This window comes from Aulonocara sp. 'chitande type north' Nkhata Bay, linkage group LG13 (assembly GCF_057382095.1).
Source record: "Aulonocara sp. 'chitande type north' Nkhata Bay isolate Kocher_YH1m ecotype deep benthic linkage group LG13, A_spYH_male_GT1.1, whole genome shotgun sequence".
In the NCBI taxonomy this organism is placed as follows: domain Eukaryota; kingdom Metazoa; phylum Chordata; class Actinopteri; order Cichliformes; family Cichlidae; genus Aulonocara; species Aulonocara sp. 'chitande type north' Nkhata Bay.
Window position 1 is genome coordinate 6,939,915 of NC_141356.1, and position 27,616 is coordinate 6,967,530.

Here is a 27,616-nt window from a genome sequence, read left to right on the forward strand (position 1 = left end):
AATTATGTTTAATGTTCCGGGATTTTGGAATCATTCTTATCTGTGAACACGCAATCGCTTTGCAGCTGGCTGGTCCCTCTAACATCATATCCAAGTTCATCAGATACTACAGCAGTCCAGGAATCCCGGTGCACGAGTTCCTGAAATACCACAATAGCAATAATAATAGCTATCCTTTCCCCCAAATCGTAGCTCAGCAAACCATGCAGAATGACTCACTGATGGACAAAAACACAACTCCGTCTTCTGAGTAAAATCCGTGAACTTCAGCATTGATAAAGGGATCATGGTGGGCTCCATCTACTGGACCGCTGTCACATAAGTGTCTACTTAAGTTAAGTTGAGTAAAGGCAACTGAATTCACAGTGCACAAAGCAGTTTCATGCATCAGGCCTGCTTTCTGTTTCTATTTTTAGATGTAGTGATGTTGAATTCACAGTTCAACTAGTTGGACTTGTGTGCAGCTGTTTTCCATCTCCTCAGGACACACTCTTTACATTTGATCCTGAAAATGTGTATCTACATTTATATCTTCATACTTTTGTTCATTAGCTGTATACTGCACTGTGTGAGTCTAACCGTACTCAGGTGTAACTGTCAGTGTGAAACGATGATGCTCTAATGTCTGCTGCTGCTAAAGAACAGCCAATAATAAATAATAAACAGACAATAATATAAATCCATGTAAGGAGCTTAGTCAGAAACTTGATTATCATAACCTGATGATAGCAGACAAGTTTCAGACAAAAACAAATAATATGGAGAGTTACTAACACCTCAAACACCGTCTCCTCATCCATCACAGAAATCCTCACTGCAGCTGGTCGGTGTTCACTTCATCACAGCCACAAACAGATAAATAAATCAATCCTCAGCCTCTGAAACTCAACTGTGTCAGCAGCTGCGCCCTCAGGTTTATGCAGGAATAAAACTAATACTCGTGTGTCTGCAGGGATCGGCTGTCCAGTTCCTCGGATCCCTGCAGAGGATATTGGAAGACCATATGTGGGCCACACGGATCCTGTGTGGCGCCCTGGTCTTCCCCACCATCACCACCATCGTAGGGAAAACTCATGTTCAGCGGCGTCAACTCAAACCTGCAGAGGACCTGGTGGGTCCAAATACACTTACACTGTCAACAAGCATGATCAAAATTGTTTTGCACATGGCTTTGATGAGCAGGATAAAACCCTGGTACCCAAGTCATCTCCAATTTTCAAAATCCATCACAGTGCTCCTGTTTCAGTTAAATACTGTGAGGTAATGCTCAAGTTTAGCCACAATTTCTGGCAAATGTATTGAAATGTTGAGATATTAGGACGGATGAATATAGAGCTCTGATTTGAGTGAACCGACCAAAACAGTTTGGTTTATAAGACGTGAAGCCTAATGTATCAAACTCCTTTGTTCATGTGTAAATAACGTGGCTTTGAATTAACAAGTTATTGCTGAGATGAGAATCTGAGTGAGAGAGCCTGTTTAACACACTGTATAACCAACCACCTGGAATATTTAACCTGCACATGTCAACTTCTGTACAGGTGTTCTGAGATCTGCAGACTAAACCTTTCCCATCAGATCTTCTCTCTGCCGAGAGGCTGAACTGTTGTGCACACGATGCTTCTAACGTTAGACTTCTACAGTATGAGCTCTGTAAATAAATGTATTTTCCAAATGTTGACGTGCACGTGTTGAGACTGGAAAAGTGGGACAGACGAGCTTCCATTCAGCTGTTTATTAATTAGAAACACACAACATAAAAAGACCAAACTCAGCACTCTTCACCTGCCCATGACCCCCACCAGCCAATCACAGTCATTCTGAGTTGCTAAATACATCCAGAAATTAAAAATTTGATTTTCTAAATGAAAACCACTCACTAGGTAATTCACGTCAAACAGTGCACGGCCCGCCCAAGCCTGATATGTAACATTGGTTTCATCTAGAACGCTGTGTGAAAACTGCTTTATCACCGGCTCTCCTGAGACGCTGTGGAGCTACATGCTGTGTAAATAATAGACTAAGGCATGCTTCTGCTGCTGGTTCTTTGGGTTTTCACCACAAGGTAATATAGTGCCTTTTAAAGCAGTAGAAGTTGATAATGGACTTGTTTGAAATTAAAAAAACGAAATAGTTTGGATCTAATTGAGACAGTAAAATGCCGGGACATATTTAAGAAACTTTTGAAAAAGCAGGACTATTCATGAACTCTACCTGAGAGCAGATATGTTAGGGGAATGGGAAAACATAAATTAAGATTTGCGGCTCCACCAGCAGTAGTTTTTACACTGTGAAACTGGTTAGCACCAAGAGAGCAGGTCACGTTAGCACTGCACCAAGCAGGGCCAACAAAGCAATCAGGCTGGAGGCGGTCCTCTCTGGGGTTTAGGCCCACGCTGTTTCCTCTGCACAGCACTGAGTTTATTGCTTAGTGAGAGAAGTGCATATATTTCGGTAAAAGGATCCAGACTGGAGCGTTTTACCAAACTCTCGCCTTCAGACATCAATATGAAATGTTTTCTTGTTTTTAGAGAAAAAGTTCGAGCTGCTTTGTTTGACATCTATGCTTTAAGAGCTAATGCTCACCCAGAATTATGCTGGGGACAGAATGGATCCTCCAGGATTGTGCCTCAAATCAGACCAGGTTACAAACTAATCTGAAAGGTAGCAGCTGCAGAAAGTCTCTCATGCAGAGTGAACGGATCCTGACGACCTCCCCAAAGCTTTGGGAGAGAAACAAAAATGTCTCTACAGCCGTTACTTTTCAGTTTTCAGAAACCGATCACACTGTAAATTGAATAACATACTGATGTAGATGACAGACTAAATGTTTTTATTTTAATTACTAATAAAATTGAATAATAATAAAAGGCAAAACAGCATGGACATACCCCTGAGATGTCTGAGTGACATACTACTGTGAAACGCATTAAAAAAGAAGAAATGTACGGGCATGGTTTAGTGGTTAGCAATTTAAAAACAGCTCCTCATAGGATCCCAATATTTTAGCAGTTTACAGGCAAACACGTTAAAATTCAGAAATTTGACTTAAAAGATTTCATTTTCCCGAGTGCATCTTCTGGGATTTCTCCCCCCCAGGAGAGCTGTGGTTCCTCTCAGAGAGTTACAAACACACCAGTCCAAACAAATAAAAGCAAAGACCTTCATAGAGCTACTGTCTTTAACCTCAACAGCTCATCATAATAAACCCACAATCCATCCTCAAAGCAGGATGTCTCTGAATAATCCAAATAAAAAGCCTCCTACTGTGAAGCTTCTGCAGTACACTTGAACTCATTAAAGGGTCCTGGCCCTCAGCTTTTTTCTTTTTTTTGTCGTTTTACTTCTTTTTCGTCTACAGCAGCCTACACAGTGCTGTGAAGCGTGAGCTTACGTCTCCTATTAGAGACGTTACATGAGGTGATTCTGGTGTTACCTCTATAATTATCACAGCTACGTCAACAACTTTGTGATTCTTTTGTTTCCTCTTTGAGTGGCTCCTCCCTGCTACACATGCACACACCCGCAGTCAACATGCATCCACGCAAACAAACACACACTCATGCAGGCTCCGTCAGATGAAGGTCTTCCTAGTGGCAGGAGGAGGTGAAGTGGTTAGATGTGAAACAGAGCAGGGCCGCCCTCCGTGCCTCCCTGCTGTGTCGACCTGCCGGCCTTGCTCACAGTTTGGCTGCCATGAAGTTGATGTGAGGTTTGACCAGGGGGAACAGAGGCAGACTCCTCTTGAACTCCGTCATGTCCTGAATCACTGTGGGCTGCAAGAAAGATCAGATCAAAGGGCGGCTGAAAAACGACCCCCTCCATAAACTCCAGAAATAGTCCAGAAACAAACAAATGCTATTCTCTTTCTAAATGACATGTTATAATTTGGAGCCTAAAAGCAGGCTTTGACAAAGTGTTAGACACTACAGAACACAATGAACACTGTCATCAACAAATGGAGAAAAGGAAAAACTGATCAAAAGAGGCTGCCAAGAGGCCTCCAGGACATTAAAGGAGCTGCCTGAATGTCTTCACTGAGCATGGCTAGAATAGCAAGAAGAAGATGCAATTGAAAGGTATGTCCACCTCATTTGACACAAGCTGATGATTAACAAAAAAAAAAAAAAAAAAAAAAAAATGTCAGCGTGAAGAATTTTAATTTATATTAAAAAAAAGAAAAAAAAAGAGATAATAACATCTATTTGAGCAATTCGGTGTGTGAGACAGTGACAAGCTACAAATCCACCCAGGTTAATGGTGTGGCAGTTCTACCCTTCAGTTATTGGTTAACGAGATGTATTGGGATGTCCTGGTTATTGTCACCTTTTCACATTTAACCTCCTAAGACCCGAACTCTTTCATGGCATGCATTTTTAATTTCTCTTTGCTTGGAAACAAAGAATTACCAGATTTTTTTTTTAACCCAATTTTTGTTTCTGAGAAAAATGAGATCCACATATGAGGACATTTGTTTTATATTTCAATAGAACAGTGGTAGTATAATGTCCTCGTCAGTGCATATCAAGAAAAAATAAAAAGTTTGATCACCGTTCACCGTTTCACATTTAAGCTGCGCATTTATAGTAATGTTAAAATCTGACTGAATATCAGCAGCTGGGGAATCTGTCAGGTTTACAAATAAAAATAAAAAAGTTTGATCCTAACCTGTGGCAGGGAAGGAGCAGGAGCCAGGTTGACATCATTCTGAGCGGGGAACTCTCCCACTACTGGACCTGATGTACACACAGACAGGTCAGACTGTCAGTGAGCGACCTCAGTGGGTGTCTAAATGAAGCCCATGTTATCATCTTGTGTCTACAGATACTCACAGGTGTCCATCTCCCTGGACAGCACGTGCACCGACACTTTGTGTCTCTTTGGGGCTTCGACCGTCAGTCGCTCCTGGATAGACAGACAGACAGGTGAGGATGATACATGGAGGTTGTCAGGGAACATCATCACCAGAAACTATTCCCTCCATTAATGGAATGACTCATCACTTTTGGGAAAGAGCTTTGCTACCACAGAAAAGAAACCCAGCACAGACAGGATGGCTGTGTGTGTTTCCCCACTGAGTGTGTGATCAGTTGTGACAGCCCTGTGGAGATTTAGCGACACAGTCGGGCTTCATCTCCGACTCTGGATGGAGGATTATATTAGACTGAACATTTGGCTCATCTGCAGTCAGACGGCGTCAACTGTGGCAACCAGAAATTAAATAATAAAAAAAGAAAAAGAAAAGACGCAGCTTGTGCGATTGCTGCTGATATGACATTAGAAATGCATTAGGTTTATTCTGCATGGGGGCTGTAATGGTTTCTGCAGGGCTCCGATAATGCCAATTCTTTCTGGGGCCAGGTGTCCTTGGGCTCTTTATCCCCCCGAAACAAGCCGGCTGGCTGTCATTATTGCCGCTGATATGCTGTGAGCGTCCTGTGTCAGTGTCACCTCCACAGCTATGAATAGAAGCAGGAGGCTGGATGAGATGAAAGCTAGGAGGGCAGAATGAATGCAGCAGATCTGTGTATGTGTGGACACACAAACAGAGTAGGTGGTGCTGAATAAAGTCCTTTTTTCCCATTAGTACCTTCTCGCAACTCAGCTCGACTCGTTTTCCATTACAATCGAGTACCACCTAATGTGTGTGGGGTCATTATTAGCAACGCAATCGAACATCCCGTGACGTCACGTATGTGACACGAACGCTACAACAGAGGTGGACCTGGAGGCGATGTTATACCTGCTGCTAGGTCTGTGGCTTTCTGTCAGACATGGGGACCACAGTGTTGTTTCTGTGTAGCCATTTCTCTTATGCCGGGTTTCAGAAATGGTAAATATGGTTTTCGTACAGGAGACACTCTCGTGACTCATCGAGTGATGCCACTGACTGCCCAATCGATGACATGCAGTCTATTGACGCCACATTTTCAGATCGCCTCTGATCGCTATGAACTCCGGTTGAAAAGGTACTAAAAAAAGTACCTAGTACCAGGTACTACCACCTGATGGAATACCCTCAAAACATGTCGAGCCGAGTCAACCTGAGTAGATACTAATTGAGTTTTGTCTGACATATATTCTTTCAGCAGTGCAAAACGTGGGGGCGAGGATATGTGACCTTTGAAAATAAAGATGCTGATGAAAAACTGTAGTTCTTTGAGTGGCCAAACTCCCACAGAGTCCCATACTAACAGCCTCAACTTCACAGCATTAAAAAGCATGTTGAGAACATCTGTAAGTTCAGTGAAGTCTTTTCATAATGTATCCTTTGAAACTTCATCAGGCTTACAGTGAGGGGCGTGGCCACTTTGACAGGTATGCTGACCAGGGACCTGCAGGTAGCAGCTGAGTAAATGAACTGAACCTCATCTAGTGCACAAATTGATCCTGCTTAACGAACCTGCCAGTGTCTAAACTATGATTAGGAGTTGCTACAGTTACCCTAAAAAAAATAAAAATAAAAATAGCTACAAACAGTTTTGTCTCAAACAGGTGTCAGACTGAGCAATCCAGCATGACACAAGGACATGTCTCATGCTGTTAAAAGTCTTCCAAGGAAGAGGCATCATGAGACATAAAGCTATACTACTTACTCTGTAAAACTCCATTACGTTTTCTTTTGTCAACGTCTTCAGATACGCCACTTCAATGTTGTCTGCAAAACAGCAGGAAAAACAGAAGTAAATTAATTAAATTTAAAAAAAAAAAAATAGAAAAAAAGAAAAAGACAATAGTTCCCGTTTGCAATGCTTAAGAGATGGACTCAAGAGTGAATCCATGATTAAATAAGGTAGGCTATTTTAATTATCCTTTTATATATGATTAAAGGAAGAAACCTCTGGCTGAACCAGGCCCAGGGAGGGGCAGCCATTTGCCACAACTGGGCGGATTGCTGTCTTTTTGTGTTACACAAGCTGGTAGATCAGGAAAAACCCATTTGGCCTGCAAACTAAACTAAACATAATTAAGAGTTATCAGAGAGGTGGACTGGACTGCTGGGAAGCCTCACCTCTATCAAAATTGTACTGCTGAGAGATGATCTCTCCCCAGTATTTAGCACACTCAGCAGACAGCTTCTTCGGTTTGTCCAGGCGGCGGATGGCCAGGGCTTGGATGTGTTTCTGGAAGGCTTCCTCGCTCATCTCCTCCACAGCTTTCTCCATAGTACACAGGAAAGCTTCCACTCGGCTCTCCAGGTAGTGGGGCGCCTTCTCTGACTGGATGATGAAACGCAGCCCTTGCACTCCATTAGCCCGCCGTGGCCCGCTAAAGACAATGTAGCCTTTTGGGGGATTAAGAGAGGAAGTAGGTAAGAGCTCCAGACTGCTGTAAACACTGTTCCAGAAAGGTTTTTGTAAACCATTCCACTATGGACCAACTAGATGCATGAATAATATAAATAATAAACTTGATAAAGCTGACACTGTTTGTATAAACTTGAAATGGTCTGGAAAAAGGTACCCACGTTCTGTGTCATGCCCTATCATGTGTGTTTTGCACCCTCACCCAGCTGTTCTTTGGTTCTCAGTGTGTTGAAGCAGGGCTCAGAGATGATCTGACAGAACAGCTCTAGCAGCATGTTGTCGTGGGTGGTCTGCATGTCTGTTTGGTAGTAGATTTCGATGCCACAATTGTTGTGTACCTCATTCCTTTGCTGGTAAACATACCAGCCACCTGAGAGGAACATAAGAACATACATTTATGTTGTAATCATGGAAGACAAATCGCTATGAAAAGATGACCACAAACAAACATCACCAAAATAATCCCCGCAAAGCAAAATAACTGGACCGCCTTCATTCATGTGGCGATAAAACCATTTCATTTTATGGGGAAAACTGAATGACACTTCACATCAATGTATTTTATTAGTTTTTTTTTTTAATATATTTTTTTTCAACTTTAACCCCATGTACTCACCTTGTTTTTGTACTTGTGCAGTTATATGTAATATTAAAAAGACTAAAAACAGGAAAGAGAAAGACTAGATGTAAAAATATGAGCACCTGTAATTCTTCTGGCTTTGCTTTTTGGTCTGTGAAGGTTCAACAGGACCTCACTGAGATACGCTGAGAACTAAACTTGGCATGTGAGTGAGCAAAACCATCTGAAGTCATTTAAAGCACAATCCTTTTCATTAACCCAAAATCCACTGACTCATGAACTCTGATAAGCTTAGAAATGAATTTCACCAGCTGTGCTGTACAACTTAATACAATCCATCCCTGCACACTTAATCAGGTCTTTCAGTGCTGCATTAGAAACTTGCACAAGCAATTCCTACAAAAAGCACATGAGCTGTTTCATTGTAGTTTTACAGCTGAACTTCAGTACATTGCTTGAGCCATAGATAAGTACTGTACAGTAAAACCAGCACAGTTCAGATAGAGGACAGGGGACACTTCAATAAGACAGAAACAGCCCGTTGAATGCCAACAGCAATAACTCTAGTTTGTTTAAATCCACTGTGATCAAGTCTGCTCTGAATGCAGGACGAGTGCAGGCTGAGTAATGCAGGTGTCTTTATGCACATGCTGACTGAGCACTCTGGACCTGACACTCCCTGAGCACCGAGCCACAGCTCCTCTCACATTGTTCTTAACATGTCAAAAGTTCCACACACACTGAAGCAAGCAATAGGTCAACATTGCTGTCGGACGCATCCTTTGAATACTCAAAATACTGATGTGATGTGTGAAAATGTGAGTTTCTCATTGTAGACTTTGAGTCACAGGGAAACCGTTGATAATTTTCTGTATAATTTATAGCTCTGCTTTTCGCCTCCACATCATTCAGCTTTCCTAATGTGATCTGAAAGGCAGTGCAGGTTTGCCTGTGTGTGTTCATTGTCTGAGCTGCTGACAGTGAGGTGTGTATGTATTGTAGCCAATGACGTCCATTTCCACTCAGTGACCATTATGTTCCTTTGAGGTAAATGTGGGATGCTGAATTCAATCAGGTCTTTTTTCAACAAACACACGATGGCGTCACTGATGACGAGGGCGAGAGTGTTGGACAAGAACCCATCTGCGCGGTCGCCGTGGAGACAGTCATGACTGGCAGATGAAGATTTACAGTGCTTAATCTGTATGTGTGTGCGTGTGTGTGTCTGTGCGTGTGTGTGCGTCTGTGTTTGTGGTTTGGAGGAGTAGAGGACCTACCGTCTGGAACCTGCACCTCTCTGTAGCGAATCAGCTGGCTCGGGAGGAGAGGCTTTGTGTGAGCATGCTCAATGAGCGTGTCCTCCACCATTTGCATCATGCCAAGAGCAGACTAGAGGAGTGACAGATGGAAATGAAATTCAAACATTTCAGTCCACAAACTCTTGAGTAACACCAGCTGAACTCTCAGAAAAACATTTTGTAGAGATTCAAGAATTTTACATTTATTGTACCTACCAACATTTACTACATTACTCAAAATAACCAGCAGGTGCTTTTTAAGAGCACTTGTATAGTGAACTGTGATAGAAGTTATTCTCAATATGCGTGGTAAGCATCTTGACTTCACTGATATACAGTGTAGACATTTTGCCAAAGGCATTTTTAATTTCCATAAAAAATTAAACATTGTATATTTTATAACATTAATTGTGATATGATTGGTAATTTATTTCAACATGTGAACAATATACAGGTACATTTAGAAAAGAAAAGAAAAGAAAAAATACTATATAAAATACATACAAAATGTTCTAATTTACATGTTGAAAGGGAGTGGGAAGAAGTAAACACTTATTTAATCCCACCCCTTTGCCATAAATTATCAGTTAATATTTAGTCAGCTTCCTTACTGATATAACTTGTAATAAAAATAGTGAACAGATTTCTGATATACTATATACTATAATATCACATCATGAGTTTTTTGTTTGTTTGTTTGTTTGTTTTTAAATGGAGACATTCACTTAATTTCAATATTTTCCTTTTCTTTATAGTTCGAGAAGATCATATTTTTATAACTCTTTTTGAACCGTTTTATGTTCGGACATTGCTTTAATTCCATATTCAGTTTGTTCCATAGTTTCACTCCATGAACAGAAACACAAAAGCCTTTTCTTGTAGTACGTCCCTGTTTTGAAGTTACAAAAACCCCTTAAATTATAACTTCCTTCGTTCAAAAAAAAACACATACTCAGAATATTACCTGGCAGTTCTTTATTTTTTGCTTTGAATAGAATTTGTGCTGTTTGGAATTTCACTAGATCGTCAACTTTTCAATATTTCAGACTGCAAAAATAGTGAGTTTGTATGTTCCCTATAACCTGCATTGTGGATGATTCGAATTGCTTTTTTTTTTAAAGAGTAAAAAGTGAATGTAATGTGGTTTTATAGTTGTTGCCCCAGACCTCTGCACAATAGCTTAAGTATGGTGAAACCAGTGAACAGTAGAGAATATGAAGTGATGTTCTGTCGAATATTTGCTTTGCCTTGCTTAGTATTGCAATGCTACGTGATACTTTGGAATGAATATATCTTACGTGAGCTCTCCAGTTAAGTTTTTCATCTATTATTACCCCCAGAAATGCATTTTCACTGACTCTTTCAATATCAACACCATTTATTAGAATCTTTGCATTTGTATTTAAACTACTATTTCCAAATAACATAAGTTAAGATTTATTCAAATTTAGTGATAATTTGTTTTTATCAAGCCAGAACTTCACTTTACTTATTTCATTAGTCATATCCTCCAATAAATTCTGCAGATCATCACCAGAGCAAAAAATGTTTGTATCGTCAGCAAAGAGAACCATTTTTAATACTTTGGACACTTTACAGATGTCGTTAATGTACAAGTTGAAGAATTTTGGACCCAAAACTGACCCTTGGGGTACACCACAAGCAATGTCCATACATAAGGAGCAACCACCATTTAATGTCACAAACTGCTTCCTGTCACCTAAATAACTCCGGACCCAATCTAAAGCTACCCCTCTGACACCATAACGTTCCAGTTTTCTTATTAATATATCATGATCTATAGTGTCAAATGCCTTTGTCAAGTCTATGAATAACCCAGCCACATATTGCTTTTTGTCTATGGAATTTGTGATGTATTCTATTGAATCTAATAGTGCCGATGATGTTGATCTGCTTGATCTGAATCCGTACTGACTCTCGGTGAGTAGTTTATGTTTATCTATAAATTTTTCCACTGATATAACTAAATCAGTTTTGTTCTCTCACATAAACCCCTCAGTTAGTTCATCTTCTGCTGTTAGAGAAGCTGGTCATTATTATAATTTGATGATCACAAAAGGGATCATTCCTCCATTTTAAGAGTGTTATTCTCCGACGAGCAGGTTGAAGTGCAGGATCTGATGAGACAATAAACCTCTGAGATATGGATAAATAAGTAATAATAAGTAGTGACTCCAAACAAACCTCCTTGGGGATGTTGCCATGAAGAAGTGCTTCAATATGTAACCGTGACAACAGCTGAGGTATGAAGGCCTTAAGGCGTGGGAGAGTTACATCTGCAATACAGATCACAGGCAAAAGCAATCAATCAAAGAGTAATTTTCCAAGGCTGGTAACAGACTGATTCAAAGAATAACTGTTGAGTGTGGTGATTTCATCGGGCAGTCTTCCTGCCATGAACAAAGCAGCACGTCATATTGCAGTAGTAAAAATAATACCTAAAGACTGAGTTAGATGTGCATAAAAGTTTAAATTTAAGTCATGACACTCACAGCGTCTCAGAGACCACAGACAGAGGAGGACGGCGGGCTAAAGAGACTGATAACAAAACCGAGCTGTGCTAATTGGAAGCCCAGGTGACTGAGCTCCAGGTCCCTACCCAGCAGGTTAATTGAGTCTCGTGTGAATCTGAGGATACTCTGTGTAAGCTCTGTGGTTAAAAATATAACAAGCTGCCCTGCAGGCTCCAGACTGGCACTGTGCACGGGAAAGACTGCAGCTAGGGAAGCAACTGCTAGAGGACAGCTTCAGCATTTAAAGGAGAAAAACTGAAAAGAAAAGACCCAAGGCGAGAGGAGAGGCCTCTACTGTGTGCAGAAACCTGAAAACTTCAGTGATAGTTTTACATTTTTCACTGCAGCTATGTGATTTAACCTTTACAGTGTCTGGGTTAAATTTGACCTGTTCTGAGACTTGACTACAATAATTCAGGTCAATTTGATTGCTTTACTGGGTTTAGTCCACACGCTTCAAGTACTTCACATTCATGGCCAATTTAGAGTCACCACTTTACCAAAAATGCATGTCTTTGGACTGTGAGAAGAAGTCAGGGAGCACAGGGAAAACATGCTAACTCCACACAGAAAGGAGTTGGAACCTTCTTCCCAGGAACCTCCCTGCGAGGGGGTGGCGCCAACTACTGCACCATCCTGGGACCTGAACTGACCTTTCAGTGAGTGTGGAAAATGCCTGTGGAAGTTCCACACATGCTTGGTTTTCTACCACTCCAAAAACAAGTTGTTTTTTTTAATGTAAGAAATGCTCTGTATTATGTGTTTTAATTAACTCTGTTTGGTCCACAGATGAAAAAGCAGCCAGTAAGCATTTCTGCTGAGACAGAAGAGAAACATTAAGAGTCTCACCATCTAGAGCCTCTCTGAGCTCATCTTTGGTCCAAGCGACCTCGGTCATTAGAAGACGGAGGTAGTACATGGCATGCTGGTGAGGCTGCTCAGCTCTGAAGTTATTCAAAGACCTCATGTACTGCAGAAAGAAAGAAGGCAGAATCAGATCACCATTAAAACTGAGACTGGAAGCTAAACTATTACTGAGTCAGTGAGTCTGAACTTACAGCTTCCTTGATGATGTCAAAGCGCTTCTCGTCTATCTCAAAAGTGGCCATCTTCTCGATGATCTTCTTCAGCAGGATGTGCTGTTTGTCACTGTAGCCTTTAACAGACAGCTGCAGGATACATTAAGCTTATTAGCATAACAGTTAACATTTGTTGTTATGAAGGTTTTGCATTCATTTGCTACCATGAATACATGAATGTGTTCTCCATTTAATTCAATCGTGGGCTGGCCAAACTATTGTGAAGAAAATCTTTCCAGATTAGACCGACTCCTCATGGTGAAGAATAATCTGAATCTCTAGAGACTCAAAAACAAAAACAATGTCAATGTTCTGCCTGAGTTCACTGCACGTGCTTGGGCATAAATGAATTTTCCTGCATCACGCACACCTAATGGCCCTTCAGGATTCAGCATAACCTCCCAGGGCTTCGCTGTCACTTTCATCCCACAGCTCACCTCACCTTGTGGCCAAGCCCCTGCAGTGACACTTGTTAAAAGTAATCTCTCCAAACATCGTTAACCTTGACAAACGGCCAGCATCCACACTAACACTGCTGACTCAGATCAATTACTTGCAGCCCATCACACAGCTATACAGCCCTCTGTAAGGACACACCACAGTCATGAATTCACAGGTGAGAAGGGAGCTAATGAATGCAGGTTAGTTGGTCATTATGACAGCTGAAGAGTTGTTAGAAGTCAGCAGGTTTTAAAGAACAGTGGACAGACAACACCACAGCAAACCAGATTGATTCAGGCCATTACTTTGATGTACAACATTAAATCTCACACATACGCACACAAGCAAATTGCTCATTCATAAATCAAGGAAACAGAAAAACACCTGATTTAGTGATACACTCCTAATGTTAAACCTCCTAGATAAACCTGCACAGATCTTTAAATTTAATGCCGCATTCTACATACCTAAGAACAAAGGAGTGATGTCACTCCCAGTTTTGTTATTTGCAAGAAAATGCATATTAGACTTCTCTCTCAGATTGAACAAGCAGGATTTCACACAATCAAGAGTGTAGAAACCACAACCGCCAAGTTATTTTCACTCTGTTAAAGCCTCAAAGTGCAGCCTTCACTGGCACCCCATCTTCCCTCCAGACTTCAAACGGCTTACTTACGAGGATGGCATTCATCCCTGAGGCTACACCATACACCAGCCCAGCCAGGCGGGCTGCATATGTATACTCTTTTAAATCATCCTTCAGTAACCTGAGCAACAAGTAGGTCATGTTGCAGTGCAGGGGGTCTGCGTAAAGGTAGCGACTAATGGAAGGAAAAAAAGAAAGAAATGAAACAAATAAATGTTTGTTGGGAATCAAGTGTTGCCCAACACTAAATAAAAACACATATGAGAAGAATGATAATGAAGAGTATGTATATGCAGCCACATGACCGGCTTTCTGTTCTGCACTGACTGACAAAAACTTTTTGATGGAAGAATAGTGGCTGACTTTCAAACCTGATGCCTTAATTACAGGTGTGTGTTTAACCCCAGCACACCTAAAGGATGATTTGATATGGAGAGAATAAAAGCCCTCGCAGGTAGGCATGGTGTTTTAACAGGAGGTTGATGAGCAGTTATAAAAGAGGGAGTTGTAAATAAAACAGATACTATGCCAGCCGGGTACAGGTTAGAAGGTGATGTAAAACACACGCAGGTTCAAAATCTCTACAAAACCGTCTCAAATGATCAAGCATGTCAAACAATAAAAAAACGTTCAATATACGACAGTTTCCTGTTATTGTAACTTGCAGTCTGGCCACAGACGCGGTCAGATTGGAAGGTTAACGTCAGCTATTGACCCAGGCCTGCCTGAGCCACTGTAGCCCAGTTTGAGGATAATAAAGGGAAGGCGGCATGAGGTCGGCGATGGGAGGGATTGTGAATACTTACATACATCCCATAGACGGTATTTTGGAGGTCATAGTTCAAGCCAGCTAGCTCGGCTGCATATGCATACTCGTTGAGGGAGTCCTTGAGGAGCTCCAGGTATAAATATGCCATGTTACAATGCAATGGGTCCACGTACGCAAACGGGCTGTAGAGAAAATGTCACACAAAGCATACAAATAAAGCTGCACGAGCTGATGCAAACTGCAACTACTGTGTAGCATGTTTCACAATTTATGAACATATAATTAACTGTAGCTATCAGCAGTGTAACAGTGGAATTACTTACAGACTAATACTGTCTAATTGTAGTCCCACCTAGAAGGGTTTGGCAGTATTTGTCAAGAAGCTGATCCAAGTTAATCCAAACGATCCTATATTACACAGTAGCTAATTCCAGAAGCATTTAATCCTACTAAATTAAATCAACACTGAACAAGGGAACAGCCACCTACCTTGAATAAAGAAGACAACCAGTAGAATGGTGTGTCCATTTATGTGGAGTTACACATGGCACTTATTTAACTTTGTTGCTTTTAACATGCTGACCTGTGACCATCCACAGTCAAACCTGGACTTATTTTCCAGAAGATCTGCATTTTAAGTGTAACCAATATGAGATTTACTCTCCGGTACAGTCGTAAAAGCTACTTTTAGTTGCTCCCTTGTCACAATGGGTCACCAAAGTAGGTAACTTTGGCAATTTTACATCTTACACAACTTCAAAGAAAATGTGTGTCTCCATATCACATTGGGAAACCTGATGACACTAATAAATGAATATTTTGATAATTATTTTTGCACTTTGTTATCTGATTACTTTAAAACTTATTATGCACTGTTGTAGCAGCAGTACATTTATGATTTCTCATTATTGAGTTAATCTTAAGAGTCACAATTTACTTGGTAAGAATTTGTGTCCACACTCCAGCTGCAGAACAAATCCTCTATATTTACTACTCACCTGAAGAACTCAAAGTTCAGGCAAGCCTTGGGGAGGAAGAATTTGTCATCCTGCTTGAACCACACCTTGCTCATAGCAGTGTCCTGGAAGAAATGAAAACCAAACTTAATTTCATATTCATGGGAAGTCTTAACAAAGTAAAGCATTGAAATGCAAGCAGAAGGTAAACTGTACAAGCAGACGACGCTCATTTAATCACAGAAATCTAACAGTGTTACTTTGGTAGGTCTCTTAGCAACAAACAACAAAAGCCATACTAACTTTTATTCAGTTGTTCCAACAGAGATGGGAAATGTAAGCTTTTATTAGCTGCTTAGTTCCTCTGATCCTGACATCATAACAACTAATGCTTGATGTCTAAATCACAATACCACATTTCCATATGAAAGCATAAGAGACTTAAGAAGAAGCAGGTAAGCAGGGACCGTCCAACGCAGTCAGACAATGAAAAGTGACAACACTTTGATGGAGCTGTGCAGAGAAAACACTTGCCTTGATTAAAGTGGGAACTGACGGAGAGTCTTTCTCAAGAGGGTAGATCTCGAAGTTGGTAGGGATGAACTCATTTTTCATTGGCAATTTGAATTTGCCGTTGAGGTCTGCATTTGCCCATTTCTACAACAGAAAAAGATAAACAATCAGAGCCTTATATAACTGATGTAGTGGTTATACGCTGATTACACAGCAGAAAAACTGGACACAATCATTCACCTTGATGGTCTCCTCAGAGATGGCCTCCTGTTTGTACTGCGTGCCGTACCACTCTTCTGTTATGTCTGTTTGTCCTTCAAATGATTTTGATACCACTGCAACTCTGGAAAAGTAAGAAGACAACAGGTCACATTATAGATCTATACAAAAAGCCCTCTGTGCTACTTAGTGCCTGTTAGCTGCACAAGATGTGAGTGCTTTTCCATTTCGATCATGTTTCAGGTGGTGCACAGCCATTGACACATCGTTTGGCTGGAGCTGTCAGAGTGCAGGTTTTTCCTAAGTTTGAACATTTATCCCATCAGTATGTTTTAGTTAAACAAAGTTCAAGGACTCAGTGTAAAAGGAAATGGTGTTTCTCTGTAAGTTCTCTTGTAGCTGGAATGAGATGGATAAATAAAGAAGCATTCGTTCATTAATTTAAAGCAGTTTTGGCAGAAGCCCAGAATTAAATGGCCACTTCAGTAAAGGAAGAGACTGGCATGCAAACTGTCAGGGTCAACCAATGACTGCATGCTGTCGTCTCCTTAATACACATTAAGAAATGGACCGGTTACAAGTCTGGACTTTGCTTGGCACAGCAGCTGCAACCCAGTAAATGAATTAAAGCTACACCAGGCCCACTTTTATTTCAGTCCAGTTATCCAAGTGGGACTGCAGCTGTAAAGTTTAGCTTAAAGTTTATCTCACCATGTGCCCACATCTTCCTCTGAGAGGTTATACACTCAGATTAAAGTAAAAGAAGCAAACAGAAATTTGCCCAACAAGTTCACTGCTGCAGAAATGATCTAATCAGCAGGTTATTTTTTGCTTGATAAACACAAAACTCAGTCTTCTTTTACAACTGTTGTTATTGCCTTAATCTACTTCTAGTTTTGTGCAGTTTATTACTTGGTAACAGAAAAGGTAAAGTGAGCCTCACTACACATTGCAAAGTCACACTGACCTGACGTGTTCTGGTCTCAGCTTATCCAGCACCATCTCGATCAGATCTGGCCTGAACTCTTCCAAGAGGTACTCTGCTGCTAGAACTTCTTCGAGAGGGTAGTACTACGACACACAAAGAAAGCTGTTGGCATTGCACCGTTTGAAAACACAAATGTGTAAAAGGCCTCCATAAAGTAAATTCTAAACTTCTACTTAAAAGGACCGACGATGAATCTCATTTACTATTAAAACCTCGCTGTGTTTTTGGAAGCACAGTAGCTATACAAAGTTGTTACATAATATCTTACAATGACTGCAAGCTCTCAAATGTATGGAGATGTGCATGTATTCCATCTTAAATATGCAAACACAACCCTTTGTATTAAAAATAAAATAAAGGACCAAGGCCCCACTTTGGAGCCATGTGCTTTAGCCCATGGGATCCAGCTGGCCTTTGCCCAAAGAAGCCTACATGGGTCTAAAAGGGCTGTAGGGGCCCATGTTGAGTGGGACCTTCAAAGGTGAAGGTCCCAACACAATCCCCGGCTTCCATGTACTTGCTTGTGGTACATGAACTGGATATAGTGGGCTCGCCTCAACACATAGCTTGGGCTCTGGAACAAAGCTCCTGGGGAAGGGCTGGACTCTGTTCCACTTTGGAGCTGCACTAGGTGAGAAACAGCGGCAGGGGTGGGTATTTTGCATGCATTTGACCGCATGCCCTTACCCAAGACTCACTGGAGATCTCCTGTCTGACAAGAGAAGGACTCTTTATCTCCCTGGATTCACAGGAAAAACTGTCTAATGTGAGATAAGTCTTGGGTTTCCTCCTTAGACTGCTGTCCCCAGAACCCAAAAAGTAAATTAAACATTTGGTACCTTACTCCACCTGCTGCAACAATCACATACTGTGCATTTTGATACAAATAAAAACTAGCTTGATTCTGACAAGGCTGCCTGGAAACAATGACTGCAGATAAAAGAAGGACCTACATGTAGTAAACCTGCAATTTTGGAAGTGTAGCCACGGGGACGCTCCTTGTCTTTGAACCTGAAGGCAACATTGTTTAAATCCTATAGAGAGAGACAAAAAGGTTGAAGGTATAACAGCTGAAATCACCAAACATACAATGACTACATTCATTTAGCTTATTGATCCAGATCTATTAACTGTGATGCACATAATGGAATCCATATGCTATTCTAATTTCTTTTTTAAAACTAGTTTTTACAGTGAGGAATAGGAAATCCGCTTATACTGACTCTTAGAAAGTATCACTGAACTAACAACATAAATCACCTTGCACTCCTCAAACACCCACTCTTGAGGCCCTTCAGTACGTAGTTTCTGGATGTACTGGAACATGTGGAAGATTATGTCCTCAACGTGCACTGCAGTGACACACAGATCATGCCCCAAGATTTAATATTTACATTTCTTTTCCCTACACATACTGTGATTGATCATAATCACATGCAAAACACACAAACTAGGTACAATTCATGTAAAGTAGTGAGATGCATGACTTACAGAGGCCCTCCTCAGTCAAGTCCACATTGATGATGAAGAACATGAATCCTCTGGCTCCCTCTTTCTGACCTCCAACAAGTGTGTTCACCCAGCCTTAGAAAGTAATTATTGTGAAAATTTAGTAAGGTGTTTCTTTCATTTTTATGATAAAAGAAACTGTTACTGTGAATGTTTCTGTCCTAAAAGAAAACTGACTTCTATTCCAATCACTAAATAAGACGAACACGGGTCTCCTGGTGTTACATTTTATGTTTTTATACATTTTAACACATAAGTAACCTCGGAGCCAATCATATATTTTAGGATATGGTTTTACTAAGTGTATCACTTGCTCTAATAATATTTGACACCAGCTTGCAGTCTGCTACCTTTAGATTTCAGCTCAGATAACAAACTTCCAGGTCCTTCGTGACCAATCAGATGTCCCAGATAATGTCCTGGGTTAGATTTGTAGTACTTCTGTAGGTCTGGGATGGGGAAAGTCACATAAAGATTTCTAATGTCTTTGATGGGAACCACTTTGTAGAATTGCTGTAACAGGAAAAAAGAAGAACACCAACCAGAAATGTGTTACTAAGGGCTCTTTCATCTGACACTTCAATGACTGTAGTAAACAGAAGAATTTATGAATCCCAAAGTAACATGTTAGGGGAAAAAATGTTTACAGACATTTTGCAATGCAGTAAAAATGTAAAGGAGTGAGAAGTAAACAGCTCACTTTAAGGTGTTGTTCCTGGAAGGGGTGTTCGGGAAATTCTGGAACAGGCACGTTTTTGTTTTCCACTTCTCCAAATAATTTAACCACCATGGCCGTCAACTCATCCAGTGATTCTGCCAACAAAGGGTTTAAAAAAAAAAAAAAAAAAAAAAAATCACAGATACTGAATTTACAATAAAGTTCCCCCCCTTAAAAAAATAAAACAAAACCCCAAAACAGTTGATTGGCTAGCTATTAGCATTTCAAGCCTGTAACTTTTAGCTGTCAAACAAACTGGCTCAAGTAAACCTTGCTTGCAGTCTGTATTTTAACACTAAAGCAGATTATAGGCCATTCTTAAAGGCCTATAATGGAATGGAAAACAAATGCCACAAAGAACTGTGTGTATCCTGGTTTGAAATTAGACACTGTTAAGTTTTAATTTAAAAGTACATTGCTGAACGTTTGGCACTTAACATTTGTATTTTGTTTTGTTTTTTTAAATCTACGTGCTCTTTGTCTAAGAGTATTTGAAGTAATAGTTCAGCTTACTAAAATGTATTAATTTGGATAGGTAATACATTTTAGTAGTGTTTGAGTCATATTTATAATTAACCCAAGGTGTTCCTAGGTAATATAAACTCTATCAAACCAACACAATTTTTTAGTAGGATTTAATGCTACAAAATATTTCTCCACAAAGTGAAGCTAACAACTTTGATTTCAAACTGAGTCTTGAAGTTTTAAATATTAAGAACGCTCACTGATTAATACAGCTTAGTACAGGAGGACAAGAAAAGAAAAATAAATCTGTATGACACCACACCCACATGACTTATAACACATCTTTACTTCTAATTACTAACTACATGCGTGGGTGAACTGTGGTATGCAGGATCATGTGTCCTGTATGGACTGGAAGGATGGTGAGTCTACAAGTCCAGCATTCATTTATTCATTTTAAAGCTTTAATTTCAAGTTATTTTGCAACTTTAGATTACTTATATAAATCTATTAATAAATGAAAATACATTAATATAGCTTACTTTATACAAAATTAGCTCTTTTTTTAAGGCATGGCAGCAGCACTTGTCCATGGTACCACTAAGTCAAAAATGTTCGACAACAGGTTTAATGTCCCTAAAAGCCAGTAACTCAAGTCTCTCATCACTTTCACGTTATTCGATGGAACGAAACAGATATGTTATCTTGAAAGTCTCTCGTTTTTGGCAGTGACACCAAGGCACATTATCACAGCTGATTTGAGAACAACACATCGTTTTGCTCTACAATGAAATGTGAAATACTAGAATTCAGGCGACATTCATGCATGACTTGCACATTGTTCAGGTCAGATGATTATTTTGCAACATTTAAACATCACATGCATGAGCAATGTCATCTTACCTCTTCCTAACACACACAGTCCCATGAGGTTAGAAGAGTAATATGTAGAGTGGAATTTCAGAAGCTCCTGACGGACATCAACCCCCTCTTTAGATGGTCTGGTCTCTAGTGTCAATTTATTTCCTATAAAAAGATCAGCAATGTACATTTTAATGTAATTAAGAAAAGGCAACACACTCCCGTAGTGAAATTCAGTGAAATTACATTCCATAATCAATTTCTATATTAAAAAATCAACCCCCTAAAACAAGTGCTACAGTCTACATGAAGCACTTCTAAGGCAAATTAAGTGGGGTTTTTTTTGTTTTTTTAAAAGAGACACCATCAAAGCAGCAGACAGGAGAAGCTATGTTAGTCTGCTGAGTGCACTGCTTTCAGATACGTCTGATCCTCTCCTGTTCTTAATGGGAATACAGACGGTATAATTCAAGACTGCCATCAGGTGGCTATTTTGAGCTCAGAGCTGCTCTGAGTATACGTCACTCTGATCTGGAATGACTATCAGAAAACTCCTAAACTGCTTTCTCAAAAAACAAACTGAAATTAGTTCATGTTTAAAATAAAAAACCAAAGCCATTGAGAAGTATTTCTGGGCTAAAACAGCCGTCTCTTATAATAAGTAGGCTGCATGAATGTAAACCTCATTTAATCAAATATTAGCCACAGTTAACATATGTGACTGGATTCTGCTCTAGATTAGTAGTCTAATACAAAACCTAAAACACCATATCGACCCTATGAAGGGAATTCTTGCTTAAATATTCTGTGCAGGGCGGTTTTGCTCTCCAGTCAAAATATTCTGCTATAACAACTGAAATGTGATGCACTAAGCAGTCAGAATGAATGATGTAAAGACATAGTTTTAAAGTGAAGTCTGGCAAGAACAGTCTCTACCTGTTCCAAATTTACTGAAAGGGTGTTTTGGGTTGCCAGTGGCCTTTTCCAACTGAAACAGCCTCCAGGCATCATTCATCAGGTTTTTCTCATGCTCAGAGTCCACAGCGTTCACCTCGCGGTCCTTGCAGCTCTCGTCAAACAATGGGCACAGAAAGAACTGGGCAAACCTACAAAGGTCAGAAGTTGCTGTTATCAAGGAGTACATTTCAGCATGTAGAATAACAACAGAGGTGTGTGATAATACTACTAGATTTCAGATTTTCAGCATTTTCTGGTGTGTACAATCTTGTTTATATTAAATACAGATTATACGTTATGACTGTTTGGAAAATGAACAAAAGCTTTGCAAGAGTACAAAGTCAGAGCAACTGCCATGCAAATGAGGAAATGCTAAGCTCACTAAAATTCATAGTGTGCATCTAAAGATGTACACAGCAAACATTATACTGTAAAAAGTAATCACTGTAGTTCTGTCACATCATAAGACTGCTTAAAAAAAAAAATCAACATTATTGCAAAGGAAATGGACCATGAACTTCTTTTAATAGATGTTGTATTCTTAACATACAAACTCCAAAATACTAATAATCTTTCACTGTTTACCTCCTAAAACCTAGAAATGTTGGTTTAATTAAGTAACTATAATTTTAAAAGAAAAACCATAATATTCAGATATCTAGTTTGTATATATTTTTAATAAGAATAGGAAAATTAGGCTGACTAACTGAATTATACGATCCTTTCATTTTCCACAAAGGAATCATCATCAATAATTCAGATCACTCCTCACAGTTCTTTCCTACCACTGAAGTCCAGGTGGCTTGAACAGCACAAGGGAACAATTAGACAATGTCACCAAAAATATATATATAATTTTTTTTTAATCTATCTACTAGAAATGTAAGACCACTGAGCTTTTAAATGTGTATCATGTATCACTTTGATGTTTCTGCCAAAATTAATACCATCAAATGAACACCAACATACCTATCTAATGCTCCTTGCAAGTGCTCATGGGAAACATCAAAATAATAGTTGGTATGTTCTCCGCTGGTGAAGGCATTGGAGCTGCCTGCGTGCTCACTGAGGAACTGGCTGTACTCGTTCTCCTTGGGGTACTTCTCTGTTCCCAGGAACAGCATGTGTTCACAAAAGTGTGCCAGCCCTGAGATGTTTGGTGGGTCAGACAGAGAACCTGCAAATTGAAAAGAAATTCCCAGAGAAATGTAGTTAATGGTGCTGCTTCTCTTTCATCCATGCAACAGTTGTGACTTAATGTTTGCCAGGTGAGAAAAACAGATCTGTAACGGCACCACAACAGGTAGATTTATAAACAATGAGATGTACATGACTAAATTCTTTATCATTTTTATTCAACATATAAAAAGAATGTCACAGGAATTTCACAACTTCCTCAGACATTCAAAACAACTATCTAATGCTTAGTCAGTGAGAACTTTAAGCTGTGAGTCTCAACAGTTACATGTTATTTGCTGGTGAAAAGCTATAATAGAGAAACCCGATAAGTACATAATGTCATATCTAGTTTGCAAACAGAAATACTAGATAATAGACATCAGAAATACCCATCCAAAGCTTAAAAGACGTCTGGCAACTAATGAGGCAACTCTATGCATGAAAGTATATTGGTCAGCAAGGCACAGTTATATTATGATGTGGGAAAATTGCTCTGCTTTTCCAAATGGTGTGATAGAACACGGAAAAAAATCATGGTCACCTGGCCAGGACAAAGAAAATTAAAACCTATTTACCTATGTGGACATCCAAAGCAGCTGAAGATTTGTCTGTGGTCGGGTCACTGATGAGCACTGCCTTCAGGCCATTGATAAACTCCAGGCCCCTGTACTCCCGCTTATCCTCAGGTGAGCGAATAACATCACTAACCACCCTCCTCACAGCCGGGTCGGTCATTCTGACTGACAAGGATGACACCAGTCTGCAAGCAAAGAAAACCAAATGGACACTTACAATTAAAATTGTAATATGTTTTGATTTAACGTGACATAATGGCCAAAGGAGATTTTAGGACAATAGATGCCTCTAAATGCAAGTGAGCTTAGAAGTCTATATTTGGTATGACCGCCTTTATTCTTAAACACACTGTCATGCTAAAAATGAACCAATCAGACACCTTCCAGATAGTACTGCATAGTTTGTTAAATAGGTTAGTAATAATTCATCAGTTTTTACATGATTGCCAACATCAGTCCCAAACCATGACATAGCCTCCAACATGTTTCACAGATGACTGTAGAAACTCACAGTTGGACCTCTCCCAACCACCTCCATATATACTGCTGACGACTTGAACTGAAATGTTCAAATTTGGATTCATCACTGTGTAAGAATATTTTGTTCTTCCACTGGTTTTAAGTCCTGTTCTTGTGTAATTTTGCATTCTTTAAGAAGTGAAACATGGTGACATCCATTCTTCAACTGAGAACGTTTCTAATGAGAGTGCAGCGATGAGCAGATGGATCATCTGAAGGTCCCAGATGCATCTTTCAAGTATTGACAGGATGTCTTTTTCCTCTATTCCTTAAAGACATGACTTTAAGATATGGTTCGTCTGTTGCAGATAAAAGTGACAGGTCTAAAACTTCTTTTAACCAATTTCCTCAAATTGTAGGATACACTGCACAAGATGTTAACATATGTCATACATTTTCAGCTAATAGCTCTATGGGAATCACCTGGTTAGTGTTAAGTGTCTTAACAAAATTTAAAAACCAACATCAAAAAGATTATTGTGAAAATGATCATGTACAATGGCTAAAACCGACTCAAAAAGCTGCCAGAGTCCAAATAAAAACTTGTGTCAGAAAAATGTAAGAAAGCCTGGAGAACTACTGCTCAAGACCAATAAAAATAAATAAATAAATAAATAAATGAAAGAAAGTCTGGGTCCTTGGAAGCATAAAGAAGTAAAGCGTTTCTAGATAGTTGTGTATATAGAAATGATCTGTCTGAATGAATAAGAAGGAAAAAAAAAACACCCATAAGGATTTAGCTGTGTTTTAACAGGTGCCGTGACTCACGTAGTTTCCACACATCACTGTAAGAGCTGTTAAGCAACACATGGCTCGTTTACTGCAGTTTTACTGAAATATTACATGAAATCTTTAATGATTTTCGGGAACACTGTTTTTGAACAACAAAAAAATCAAACGAAACCAGCAACACAGTTTAGATAACCAACTATTATTACTGCCTTGGTGTAATTGCTACTTACGTACAGTAAGCTAAACAGCAATGACAGTTAAAAGACAGCCACGACGTAGATGTGGAAACATTACATCTCTCTGGTACTGAGCACAACGGGGATTACAGTGTGCTACAGTGACTCAGTAGAGGACACAAATTAATCCATTACGCAGAAAGCAAAGTCGCGCTAGCTTATTTAATGAGGGATAAAAGCTTCAGAAAAGTTACCAAGCAACCATGTGAGAAACGGGATGTCTTGTCTAACTCGCTGGCAAACATTTGGTTCCGCAAAGCTAAAAAGTGTATTGTAAGCGATCACGGAAGCGCAGGACACAAATACACAATGTAGGATCAGCTAACATTTCGCTTTAGCTAGTGAGGTTAGCTGGGTCAAAAAACCGGCTCGAGCCGTTAAGATTAGTTTGGTGTTTAGCCAGCTCGCTGCTCGGTGTAAAAATAACTCTCCTATTTTTCAGTTACAACACTTACCTAAAAGAGCTCACCTAAAAGGTCGGTTAAGACAGAAAACGTAGCCTGCTGACTGAAGATATCTCGTAAACTGGGCCGTTCGGTTAATGCACTTAAACATACTTTGCACCCATGAAAAACAAACCTGGGCTGTTACGGCGCCATCTTTGACTAGACACAAACAATCGATAGAAGAGCAGAGCGCACCTCATAGAGGCAGGTTGTCAAATATTTAATAGATTCTGCCACTGACGCCTTAGACCACGACAGCGTCCGTCGTAAAGCCAAATACTCAAGATTATAATGGCAACGAAGCGCCAAACTGGCTAGAGTAGTTCAGAATATTGAGCACTGTCATTGATTCGGAAACCGATTAGACAGTCTGCGTGTAGATTTCCTTTTACGTTAAGCATGACAGATCAAGTTTCCAGCCCTTTGTCAGAGTGAAAAATGAATAAAGCTGCTATGGAAAAACAGGAAATTTTATAATTTGGTTTTCCTAAAAAAATATTATTATTAATAATAATTTTTTTAAAAATCACAAGGCTTGTCCGTGGTCCTCCATCTCCTCTAAATGTATAATACAAGCAATCGGTAGTTAATATTTTATTTTAAAGTCTCAAAAGAAATTACTATATTAGCCTATCTACATTTGAAAACTGTGTATGACTATAAGTGTGCATAATATTATGGTTGTTGTGTGTAAGAAAATATGACTCAGTCGTTAAGAATGAATTTAAATAACCAAAAATTGCTGCTCTGTACTGTGCTTTGGGTCGCTCTCTGCATTATCCTTTCTACACTCACTGGCCACTTCTTTAGGTCCACCCGTTCAGATAAATATATATCTAATCAGCCAACAACATGGAAACAATTCAGTACATTTAGGCATGTAGACATGATCAAGAGAACCTGCGAAATTTCAAACTGAGCATCAGAATTTGAAAGAAAGGTGAAATTAAGTGACTTTGAATGTGGCACGCTGTCTGAGTATTTCTAAAATTACTGATTTTGTCCACAAAACAATCTGTAGGGTTTATAGAGAATGGTCCAAAAAGAGAAAACATCCACTGAGTACCAGTTCTTTGGTTGAAAATGCTTTGCTGATACCTTCTGATAGGAAGACATCATTAAGGTATGTAGAAGAGCATGTCTGAATGCACAACACATTTTACACTAAGGAATATTAATATGAAATTGTTACACAGTTGGTAACACAGGTTTTTACGGTGGTTGAGCTTTTGCCCGTCTTTACTGATAAACTCTGCCTCTCTAAGAATCTTATTTCATATCCAGTCATGTTACTGACTTATTGCCGGTTACCTAATTAGTTGCACAGTGTTCTTCCAGCTATTTCTTTTTAGTATGACTTGCTTTTCAAGCTTGTTATTGCAGTTTTTTTTTTACTCAGTTTAAAAATTTGCCATGTTTTTATATGACATATACCATGTCACAGGGGGAAAGGCAGTGAATACCCTAGACAGGTTTACAGTCTACTGCAGTGTAAATACAGAGAAACAGATGTCCATCCACACATATGGCCAACTTAGAATCACCAGGGAACCTGACCCTATGCATGTGCTTCTTACTGTGACGCAGCAGTGCTAACCAATGATGTTCTGCCACATGCAAGGCATTGCAACCACCCATCTCAGCACTGCCAATATTAACTCTGTATTGCCCATAGTTGATCAGTTGTGCATTATCATGACTTACTAACCTGCTTGCAAGAAAACAAACAAGGAGACAATTCACATTTTAAAAAGAAGGTCAGAGCAGTCACAAAGAATTCAAGACAGGCCTAAAATATTAGTTTTTACATCACAAGGCAAATGCATATATATATAAAACAGGCAGCATTAAATGTATTAAAAAGAAACTAACCGGCTATACAGCTAGCAGTAGGTTACCAATCCAAAATGCTTGTTGTTTCCATACTTATCCCATAAGTTGGCCACGACTGATATGACGCTTCTGTTTCTACTCCGTTTTCTTTTTTTCTGTTCAGCTTATATATATATATATATATATATATATATATATATATATATATATATATATATATATATATATATATATCTCGCCGGTCTGATTTTGACAT

The 27,616-nt window shown here is 39.5% G+C and overlaps 1 protein-coding gene across 6 annotated transcripts; it reads right to left on the bottom strand.

Moving 5' to 3' along the window:
• Positions 1–1,720: 1,720 nt before the first annotated feature.
• LOC147315551 (insulin-degrading enzyme) lies at positions 1,721–27,516 on the bottom strand. Of its 6 annotated transcripts, none has more exons than XM_086258405.1 (25): positions 27,400–27,516; positions 23,595–23,779; positions 22,810–23,017; positions 21,820–21,989; positions 20,926–21,048; positions 19,540–19,652; positions 19,190–19,352; positions 18,822–18,914; positions 18,591–18,682; positions 18,284–18,364; positions 17,310–17,413; positions 16,364–16,466; positions 16,145–16,267; positions 15,653–15,735; positions 14,692–14,836; positions 12,778–12,888; positions 12,569–12,689; positions 11,391–11,482; positions 9,165–9,276; positions 7,510–7,677; positions 7,013–7,285; positions 6,597–6,658; positions 4,833–4,905; positions 4,669–4,736; positions 1,721–3,776 (listed from the first exon to the last, which is right to left on the bottom strand). In XM_086258405.1, the coding sequence occupies exons 2-25, from the start codon at positions 23,752–23,754 to the stop codon at positions 3,681–3,683; spliced, it is 2,937 nt and encodes a 978-aa protein (XP_086114531.1). In that variant the 5' UTR covers positions 23,755–23,779; positions 27,400–27,516; the 3' UTR covers positions 1,721–3,680. The 6 variants fall into 6 exon arrangements, with proteins under 6 accessions (XP_086114531.1, XP_086114533.1, XP_086114529.1 ...); XM_086258407.1 differs by lacking the exon at positions 27,400–27,516 and adding an exon at positions 25,661–25,758; XM_086258403.1 differs by lacking the exons at positions 14,692–14,836; positions 27,400–27,516 and adding exons at positions 13,916–14,060; positions 25,551–25,681.
• Positions 27,517–27,616: the final 100 nt, after the last annotated feature.

What these genes read in the sequence shown, in the direction of transcription:
- LOC147315551 (XM_086258403.1), bottom strand. Translation starts at nt 25,636, where the DNA reads ATGTTTAAGTGCATTAACCGAACGGCCCAGTTTACGAGATATCTTCAG. An exon ending in CAGTTCCCACTTTAATCAAG is followed by an intron (nt 15,736 to 16,144) that starts GCAAGTGTTTTC and finishes CATTTCTTCCAG; the next exon opens with GACACTGCTATGAGCAAGGT. An exon ending in CTGAACTTTGAGTTCTTCAG is followed by an intron (nt 14,061 to 15,652) that starts GTGAGTAGTAAA and finishes TCCTTCCATTAG; the next exon opens with TCGCTACCTTTACGCAGACC.